This window comes from Arabidopsis thaliana, chromosome 2 (assembly GCF_000001735.4).
Source record: "Arabidopsis thaliana chromosome 2, partial sequence".
NCBI lineage: Eukaryota > Viridiplantae > Streptophyta > Magnoliopsida > Brassicales > Brassicaceae > Arabidopsis > Arabidopsis thaliana.
The window spans coordinates 10247081-10257235 of NC_003071.7; the positions used below are offsets into that span (position 1 = coordinate 10247081).

Consider the following 10155-nt stretch of genomic DNA (forward strand, 5'->3'; position numbering starts at 1 on the left):
CAAAGTTTTAAATAGAGTAGACGAATGGAGATCTTTACATGATTCGTTCTCTCAAAATCTTAATTTGTTTGATTTCATTTATGAAGCAGAAACAAGTTAATAGACACATAGAGAGATGATACGCTGCACAATGCGGACAGTGCTACAAGAAGAGATTTATAGAGTCTTAAGAGTCTCAAGAAGCGTACAAGGAGATGAGGAGTGAATCACCAAAACAAGTGGTTTTGGTTTGTGAATCACCAAAACAAGTGGTTTTGGTTTGTGAATCAGTATGGTTTACCCAAAACACTTGTTTGGTGTGTTTACTTCTGATCTCTTCGTACTCTTCTTGCGATTCTATGACACTCTACATGTAACATCGGCATGGTTTACCAAAAAGCCTTCAAGGGTGCAGGAGGATTTTGATTCTTAGAGAACATTGCTATAAAGCCGATGTTCATTGCCTCAAGGTAAAAGGCTAAAGAGTTGCAAGGAAGTCGCTGATTTTATCCAAGACTACGAAAGATTCAAAAATATAAGGCGTGTCTTTTGTCGTTCCAAAAGTGCTGAATTTTTTATGAATTTTTGCCAAAACTTGTTTTTCTTCAAACACATTTTGGCAACATCCTTAGACTTTCCTTATTCACTTAGACCAACAGTTTTTCTTCAAACACATTTTGATCTAGATCTTTTACACAAGACAACACATCTACCTTAAATTCACTTGATTTTTAAACCAAAGCCAGCTCTAACAATAACAAACATAAGAGGATGATTCTTATGTATAATGGTACTTGTAAGTGAAAACGTTTTGAAACAGTAACATTTTCAGCTAACACAAATGAAAACAGAGGTTTCTCTTGAGGACAATTACAACATACGAAAACCAAAATACTCTTAATTCGATCGATCCCAACAAGTTAAGAAGTCTCTACATTCCGGTGAATGCTTTTTTCCCTATAGCAGAACTCCCAGCAGGAATGACCTTTAAGACGTTAAACCTCACCGTCTTTGACAACGGTCTGAAACATCATTTTAAGCCAATGGTATCTATTAGCATGTAATTTATCACAAAGATTCTAATGAATTCAAGATAAATCATTACTGTCCTCACCTGCATTGCCCGATGATCAAATGATCTCCTTCTTTGACACGGAAACACGGTGAGACATGAGCGGGAATGTTCGAATGCCTTTTCTCATACCTGTAGATACTTCAAAGTTAAAAGACTGAAAGGTGGTATCGCAGCAGAAGGAAGCCAAAAGTAAAGATCTTTTTGTCACCTTTGATACTTCTTAACAAAATGAAGATAGTTCCTCCTAACAATGATGGAATGATGGTCCTCTGCATTTTCGCACTGTGACAAGTACCTGCTAAGATACGACCTCTAATCGAAACTGTCCCAGTAAATGGACATTTCTTGTCAATGTATGCACCTACACAATTCACAAACAAGGAACAACTCAAACACTACATAAACACATAACTCATTCCAATAACACATAACTCTAAGGAAATGAAGAAATCAAAAGATGTTTTCGTTAACTTTTACCTCAAGAAGACATTCGGTTGCTTCAAGAATGCCTTCTCCGTCTGCAACACACATTAAATTGGAGCTCAGAGCTCAGAGGAGAAGAAAAAAGGAAAGAGACATGATCTTTTACAAAAATGATAGAAAAGAAGAGATTAGAAACCTGCTCCGCCATTGTTGAGGTTGGTAGAGAGTATCGAGAAAGAGAAGCCCTAAACTGCTTGTGGAAGGAGAAAATGACCCTAAATCGCAAAAGCGGCAGATTCGTAGTTATAATAAAATGGGCTTTGGGACTCAGGCCCTGAAATCCTGATGACCCATTCATTGCTAAATTTTCTTTAAACTTACTAAATCATCGTTATTGTGTTCTTGTTTTGTATATGAAGTCTCTCTCTGTACAACATTACGAATGACAGATACAACACAACTCTAATCCTAATCTCATCTCCAAAAACAAGCTTGATGCAAATGACTCATACCTTACATCAATTATTCAAGACTGTCTAGGACCTACCTACTGAGCTAGAAACTTCTTCAATGCTGCCAAAATTTCTCTAAGTAGATTTGTCTGAATTCCTCTTCTGCTGCAAGATAATTTATGTCAGAATCTTAGTGTGTTGCAGTATCAGTTTGTCTTTCTTGCACATTTCTGGTTCTTTCCATGTCATTTTGAGGTGGTGGATGTTATTTACAGGCCACCAAGGAAGATCCCTGCGTCAAAAACTTGCTCCCTTCTTCAGATGGTTCACTGGTGCTACATGCATGACTCAGTTGAAGAAGTACTGTGATTTGAGAACTTCCTTTAAATCGAAATCACCTCTCTTTGGTACTGGAGGAAACACGAGATTCGGGTATGATTCTTGGAAACTTTGGAGCAACTGTATCAAGAACACAACAATATCAACAAGCCAATCGAGGCTGTAATTCATACAAACGCTTCAATCAAATCCTAAATACAGTTAGAGAAAGAAGTACTAACTAGAGCATCATCATTAATGTTGATATTCAATAAAGATAGCTTTGTTTCAGGATTTCTTGTGATCGTAAGTATAAACTTGTGATCAGTAAAAGCTGGAAAATACTTCACATACGATTTGAAAATCGTCTGGTGAAAACCACATTCATTTGTTTTGGCAGATGTGCAGAAAAAGAAAGTCAGACGTTTAGTCCTAAGCTTCTAACTAGAGAGTTATCGAAAACTTACATCTTCAAGGATCGGTGTGTTGTAAAGCTCAACGAATTTCTCTCTAAGTATTCTGTTCATTGTGTCAACGTCACATGCATGGGTCCAGTATGAGTCATGCACACCTGCAGAACCCAAGCATTCAATAAGAAGATAATACTTCTTTTTTTGTTGGTAGGCCATTAGTCGAATTGACAGAACTAACCTGCAAAGTTTAGGCCGGCCTCTCGACATGCAACAGCAGTCATCATCATGTGAGTGCCGTCCAGCGAGTGCACAAAGTTGGGAGGAAATGCAGTTCTTTGTTTCCTAACATCGACCTGCGAATTGATAGTCTTTAAGCAAAGACCCACTGATAGTCTTGCTCAGTGAAAACAAAGAAACAAACAAATCGGCTTTACCGTGTTACCCTCTCGCTGCAGAGCCAAAACCTGAAGAGATGTTCTTATCTGTAATCACAGTGGCCATATTTGATTACAAAGTCAAAATTATTGGCTCGCAGAGAGATGATTTTTAAATAACATGAAGGATTCTTAATGGATAATACTTACCAGATGTCTTTCACTTCTGCAATAGGGTTGCACAACAGGAAGCCCAAGAGGGGTGATCCATCGCACTGGATGATTATCGGAAGCAATTATCTGTAAAATTGACAAGTCAAAAAGAAAACACTAGTAAGTCTCTATTTACTAAACGTAGAAGAGCAGAGTTAATAAACATGCTACAAGACCACACCTTTGCACAATCACCAAGCCAACTCATAATGGCACGTGCCGCTTCAAATATCTCTCCAAGGGCAGCTAGCGTCACCTGAGGAGAAATGTTTCAAGTATAACATTAGTACATAGCTAAAAACAAAATAACATTTATCCGCGTGAATGCCACTATTCTTCTTACTTTTGCAGAATAGCAAGCAGCAGCAAATAACATTCTCTCGTCAGTGATAACACCTTTCTCTTCTAATCTTCTTTTTATTTGTTCACGAGCCCCTACATAGGTGACACCATATACTGACGTCATTACCGTCTGCTTTACCAGCTTCCTGTCGACCTGAAATTAGAAGAAAACATTGCATCACTGGGAAGAACTTTTGCTGTGGCATAATGTTCAATCAAAAACCGTTGATACTCACTTGAGTGATAAGGATCTTTGCCAGTGCGGCGGTTGGGTTTGACTCAGGATCCTTACTGCTGTCCTTCTTCATTATTTCATGAACTCTATCTCAGCACAAGCAAAGAAGAGAGGAGTGAGAAAGAGAGACAGAGAGAAAAACCATAAGAAGCTACACCTGACATGATTCCAACTCGAATAAATGAAATTGACAGCTACTCCATTCAAAATTGATATGATACCTCCGTGAAATTTCAGAGTAGACATCAGCTGGTTTTTCTCCTGCAACTAGATTAACTGCCGCAGCTTCAAACTGAGAGAAGCCAGTTTACAAGAAGAGAACTATATGAGATTGAAAATTACTAAGAGAAAAAAGCATATTATAAATGTTCACAAGAGAGGCTACACTATCTCTTCCTAAAGCTGCATAATGCTGTAGACCATTGCACGACCCATCCTGCACATAGAAATGATTCAAGGAAAAAGTGTTGTTTAAGAATTCACAGATTCTTTGAAAAGAGTATAGCACAGTTGATTCAGATCCCAATGGAAAGACCATATCTGGTGAAACCAATTAAAAACTTAACAAAAGGGAAAAGCAAACAGTCTACTGAATTCCCCAACCTAGAATCTTCTACAGAAAGCAAGTGTCAAGTAACTAAAAAGAGTAGGATAACTTTGGATATAAGTTTACGGTGCTTACCTGATGAATAGGCAAGTGGGAAATTACTGAATAAGGTGAAGGGCTTTTCAAGGCTTGTGTCAGAATAACACATGCAGCTAAACACTGAAACGGATCTTCAGCCTTTAACCACCATCGTTTTCCATGTATAGGATTTTCAGCTGAATCCATTATATCATCCAAATGGTTTTCCACGAAAGCCAGACGGGCATCATGTGAGAGCTTTTCAACACCACCTGCATAGAGGTTTGCTAAATGTATTTTCAGCCAATGCAAGCCTGACTTTCCAAGTGGTCGTCCTTCAGCAAACTCCAGGGTTCCACGGCAAAGATCAGAACTCAGATGATTCAGATGAGGATGCATTGGGTATGCACGGCCTCTAAAGTCAAGATTGTGAGGGTAGTAGAATCCTTCTTCGTCCTTCATTTTTCTAGCCACCTGCAATGATAACCTTTAGTCTATATCTTTTCCTAGTTAAGTGAAGACGGAACGAAAAGTCTTAAGCAGTAAGAATGTATTTCTTACAGAAAGTTTGAGCTCAACATCACATCTTAGAGAATGCCTCTCTCTGTTAATCTTGTTGGCCTTTCGAGCACTCCATTTCCAGGACTGGAGTTCTTCAGGATCCTCAGAGGATGGTTTTTCGGGTATGGGAACCTAAACAAAAATAAAATAAGAAAGAGAACAAAAATACGTCAGACACATACCATTAAAACCTATAACTATGCAGATTAATTAACTCTTGAAATGAAACAATGAAAGGTAAAAGTTCAGAAATCTCATAACATTTCTAGTGACTTACATCTTCACGATTAACTAAGCCTGCAATGTTGCCTCCATCAGCCCAGAGCCTTTCTACCACATCAAGTATATTCCTATTCACCCTCCACTTGGTATTCCCAAGTGTATCCAATGCCTATTCAAGTTCAATTTCGGAATATTAATATAATACATTACCTGAGAGCAACAACAAAATATATATTACAAGAGCGAAATACCAATGTACCTCAAATACTCTATGAGCAGTCTTGTGACTAATATCTTTCAGTGCATCTTGCTGCTTTTTGGATCCATGAGTACGCATGATATAGGAAGGTAAAAACAAGTAACCACCCTTGTCATATCTGAAGAAAATGTCACAGCATTTGCATACGTAAGCACGAGAAACCCATGGCTAAAAATAATGTGTGGTTCTCAATAATAGGGCATGATTCATAAGGGGATAAAATCTAGAGCAAAACAAGAAAGAGTTTTTCAAAGCATACCCTTTCCATCTCTTTGGTGGCACTAACATCGGAACATAAGGAATTAACATATGCTTAGCCTGCATGAGACAAAAAAACAATAAAAGATCACCTAACAGCTCATGAATGGAATGATAAAAAAGACATCTTAACTCACAGATTTATCTAGTCCTGCAAGAAGGAGCGAGTCACATTCAATAACTCCATACCTCCTCACCAGCTTAGACCTGCAAGTTCCAGTGATAAGTAAACTCTACACCATAAGCATATATCCCAGTTGAGAAAAAAACAACTTTCTTGCAATAGACGGTTCTATACATAAAACAACTGACTAGAAAAACAAATAAAGAGATGGGTACTCATTTTGAGGATTTCTCTCACCCTGGATATTTAGTCACAGTTTTAAACCTGTGTCTGAATGCAGGTCGAAACTCGGGTATAGAGTCCCCAGACTGGGTCAAGGGAGGTTGCACATAAGCTGCTTCGATCAATAGTTCTAGCAGACGGCTTCCAAGCTGAAATTTAGCATAAGCCCAACAACAAAGATGAAATGTGTCAATACCAAAGGCAAATACTATAATTTCACTCAAACGAATTATCAAAGCCAGACCTTAGCTTGTGTAGCTCGTCCCCATGGTTTGGTACCTTCACTTTTCACCACTTTTAATGCGTCAATAATCCTTTTCCTTCGAATCAAACTATTAACACGTTTCCTAAGCAATTGCTTTTCTTTCAATTCCTCTTGTGAGTCCCCTGCATTGTTCTTCCTAGTTCTCTTCAAGAAGTTATGAATCCTCACCTAAGAGATCAACCAAAACCACGACTCAACACATCATTTCTTTATAGAAACAAATTGAATTACTACTCATTCATACCTCCTGCTCAATAGCTATGCCAATACTAACAGCAGCTTGAACAACTTGGATACACCCATCTTCATGTCCAGACATAACCAAACCCATCATCTTATGCATCACAATAACCGCCATTTTATCAGCAGGCAAAAGCTCAATATGAGGAGCATAAGCTGCTCTAACCTTCTTGCTCTTATTCTTCTGCAACTTCTGCTCTCTCTCAATCACATCTTTCAAAGGTTGAAACCATCCCAAGAACATATGTTTCACATAAGGCAAATTCGGAGCTAGATTCTTCTCACACATCTCCTTCTCCAAATCTCTGTACTCATCAACCATCCTCTCCCACGCTTCAGTCTCTTCCTTCACTTGTCGTCTCCTCAAGGAATCAAATTTCCTCTTATCGATATCTTTCCGCTCGATTTTCAAAGTCTGATCAACCATTTTACTCAAACCCTTGAGAAACAAAGCAGAGATCCATGGTGGGTCTTGCATAAACAGTCTTCTCCGACCAGAAAGTCCATTCCTTTCGACAGGATTCTCAAGCTCCTCAATCAAGCTTGCTCCTTTAATGGTTCCAGCGTATGAAGAGTCCTGATTCTCGAAGCTCTCGATGAGATTGCCGTGGAAGTGAACCGAATTCGAAATGGGTTTCTCGTGAACGGAGAGGGAAGTAGAAGAGGAAGAAGAAGAAGAAGAAGAAGCTGAAATCGGAAGTGAGTGGCGTTCGAAGAAAGGAAGGGTTTTGCGGCGGAAGAGGGCGGAGGAGGGAGGAGGTTTAAGCCAGGTGACGAGAGAAGTTTGGTGTTGGAAATGAGAGGTTGGGTTTAAGGAGAGAGAAGGAGAAGCCGCCGCAGCGGAAGCCATGGAAGGAAGGTGAAGATAGTAGAAGATAAGGTATTGGTCTTCCAATGAACATTTGAAGAAGAGAAAGAAATTTTGAGAGCAAAACAATCCAACAAACCTCTCTAAAACCTCTACTCTTTTGTTTTTTTCCCCAAATATATCAAAAAAAGAAAATCCATTGTATTTCTAGAATGATTTATAAAATATTCAGAAAAACAAATACATTTAATTAAAAAACAAAATATAGGGAATATGAACATTAAATATCCCCTTGTATTTTTTAGTTGATGTTTTAGACCATGTAAAAATTAATTAGTGTTGACGAAATATAATATGTTGATTGTTTTATCATCAGTAGAAAAAATGCAAGAACCAATAAGCTCCCTAAATGATTCTTTAATTTGTGTGTAAAACTCTTAAACACTAACTAAAAATACAGAAGGAATATTATTTTGTTTGGGTAATTATTATTAGCCATTAGATGATCATCCGCGCTACGCTGCGGTTTTTTCGAATTTTTTCGTATTGTTTAATTTAAATATAATTTTTATTTATCTAATTACTTATTCATGCAATAGAAAATTTATTTCTAATGCCCTTTTCATGATGCCCTTTTTCAACTCTACCTTTTTTTTAGTCATTTTTATTTCTACTCTCTTTAAATTTTTAATGACCATTTTACCCCTATTTGAAAATTGTATTAGGTTAACAAAATGAAATATTAATATTTTTCGCCTAAATTATTCCAAAATAAATTTCTCGCCAAAAAAATTTCGGAAAAAAATTCCCGCCAAAAATTTTCAAAAAACAACACATCTGCTATAGGTTTTTTTGCGGGAAAAAAGTTTGGCGGAAATTTTTTTTTTGCGTAAAAATTTCAGTTTCCAATTACATGTTCCTATTAGATGAAGGTAATTTGATCATTCTGTTCAAGAGAAGAGATATTTTTAAAAATGGACAACACAAAAGGGTATTGTTGCAAAAGGTAGTAAAAAAAGGGTAGTTTTGCAAATTTCCCCATGCAATAAACAATTATTTTTAGTATTAAAAATATTTTTTCTAATAACATTCTCAACAATGCATCATACAGATAATTCATAAACAACGTTTGTCTTAAACCAATTTAACAAAGGGTAGTGTTGGATTCTAGAAACCTAAGAATTTGATGATGGAGCTCCTTACGTATCTTTCCTTCTTAATGATTTATTGTATAAATATCAATTTAAGATAACAACTTACTCAAATCATTAAGTAATCCACGACTATTATATACTCATACTTTGAGTTTGGATTACCAAAAAAAATCTTCCAGTATGAGAAAACTATTAAAATGGTTTTATTGAAAAATTATGTAATATTAAAATAAATTTAGTAATACTACAATTAAATATGTAAATTAAATAATAAATATATCATTAACCTATAAATTAGAAGTTGAAGAGCTTACATTAATTATTTAATAGACACATGTCAAATGCTAAAGTGATGATGTGTCAATCATATGGAGAGAAGAGTTGGCTAACTTTCATATATATGATTTGAATTATGGCTCGTTGTAAAACAAAAAAAAGCGTTAAGTTAATTAGACTCGGTTTAGAGATGTAAACCGTAAACAAGTAGATATAATGTTCGGATGAAATTTGCAAGCGAACATATACTTGTTAATGATGGCGATGAAAACACTATAGACGAATTTAGTACATGACTAGTTGCTCGAGAGCTCGTTTCTACATGTTGACCATGACGGCTAACCTTTTAGCACTCGAGGATTAACTGCAACATGCCAATATGCCATCACCAACTACGTAAACCACCAGCGCCAAGAGGAATAATTCGAATTATATTGTTACACGAGAGTTGTAACGGGACAAGACCTTAATAGGTCAAACCCACGGGTTGAAATGGTCAAAAGCATACTCTAGAGACAAACACTATCAAAAGACCCACTTTATGGACATACAGTAAGAATTGGCAAGGTCATATGATTGGTTCTAAAAAAGGTCTTGAACTCTTGATCCACATATATCATCTGGCACCCCAAAATAAGATCGACTTATTCTATGAGATTGAGTCGCTCCTATCTAGGATAGGTAAGCTCATAAATCTTTTAACTATATGGCACTATGCATCAAACGATAAAGAGCTCCCTCAGCTCTCAGTTAGAAAGAATTATCTCTTATCACATTTCCACCAAATCTCGAGATTGGATCTTACACTACTTCCGGCTAACGATCTCGAACTTAGAAAAACAAAACAAAATGTTTAGATGAACTATAAGTTTAGATAAACCCACTTACCGAATATCTTGTGCCAAATATACCGCTTGCTACTACAAGAAAATTGACATTGTTCTTGCCGACGAAGTTCTGCACCATTCCAATGATACTATTGCAAAGAGAAGATGGGCTATGACTGTAAGTTGTTTCTTGTGTAACCAAACAAACCAAAATCTGCAACGTAACCAGAAATATATTTTTAGGTAAAGAAACATAGGATTTAAGCAAGATTTTACAGTAATAAATAATCGAGAATAACTAGAGATCTTTGAAATCAAGTATTTCTCATCTTAAAATCCTTAACTAATTTTTACAAATCTAAAAAATTAAAGCAATGACATTCCATTGTAAATACTCTATAAACTAAGATCTGTTTCCTAATTTTTACTTCAAAAATGTATATTAGATTATTAAGACATTAGCCAAACTTCAACGGCTAACATAAATGAT

The 10155-nt window shown here is 36.5% G+C and overlaps 1 protein-coding gene, 1 long non-coding RNA gene, 1 other non-coding gene and 1 pseudogene across 5 annotated transcripts; 2 read left to right on the forward strand and 2 right to left on the reverse strand.

Annotated features, from left to right (window-relative positions):
- The first annotated feature begins 125 nt into the window (after positions 1 to 125).
- MIR831 lies at positions 126 to 382 on the forward strand. The gene has a single exon (NR_140660.1). It is a non-coding gene; the product is annotated as a microRNA ath-MIR831 precursor (primary transcript).
- Positions 383 to 728: 346 nt separating this feature from the next.
- Positions 729 to 1774, reverse strand: AT2G24110 (annotated as a pseudogene). The gene is made up of 5 exons: positions 1674 to 1774; positions 1532 to 1572; positions 1263 to 1415; positions 1094 to 1183; positions 729 to 1001 (listed from the first exon to the last, which is right to left on the reverse strand).
- Positions 1771 to 7561, reverse strand: SCA3 (DNA/RNA polymerases superfamily protein). 2 transcript variants are annotated; one of them, NM_127973.5, is made up of 19 exons: positions 6605 to 7561; positions 6340 to 6528; positions 6111 to 6244; positions 5887 to 5956; positions 5751 to 5809; positions 5492 to 5609; positions 5288 to 5401; positions 5011 to 5142; positions 4507 to 4923; positions 4210 to 4260; positions 4046 to 4116; positions 3826 to 3910; positions 3591 to 3743; positions 3429 to 3503; positions 3245 to 3334; positions 3095 to 3142; positions 2899 to 3013; positions 2715 to 2818; positions 1771 to 2388 (listed from the first exon to the last, which is right to left on the reverse strand). In NM_127973.5, exons 1-19 carry the CDS (start codon positions 7448 to 7450, stop codon positions 2278 to 2280), a joined length of 2982 nt encoding a protein of 993 aa, NP_179989.1. In that variant the 5' UTR covers positions 7451 to 7561; the 3' UTR covers positions 1771 to 2277. The 2 variants fall into 2 exon arrangements, with proteins under 2 accessions (NP_179989.1, NP_973525.2); NM_201796.2 differs by having other exon boundaries at positions 1837 to 2388; positions 2715 to 3142.
- Positions 7562 to 9385: 1824 nt separating this feature from the next.
- AT2G07970 lies at positions 9386 to 9744 on the forward strand. The gene has a single exon (NR_140257.1). It is a non-coding gene; the product is annotated as an other RNA (long non-coding RNA).
- Positions 9745 to 10155: the final 411 nt, after the last annotated feature.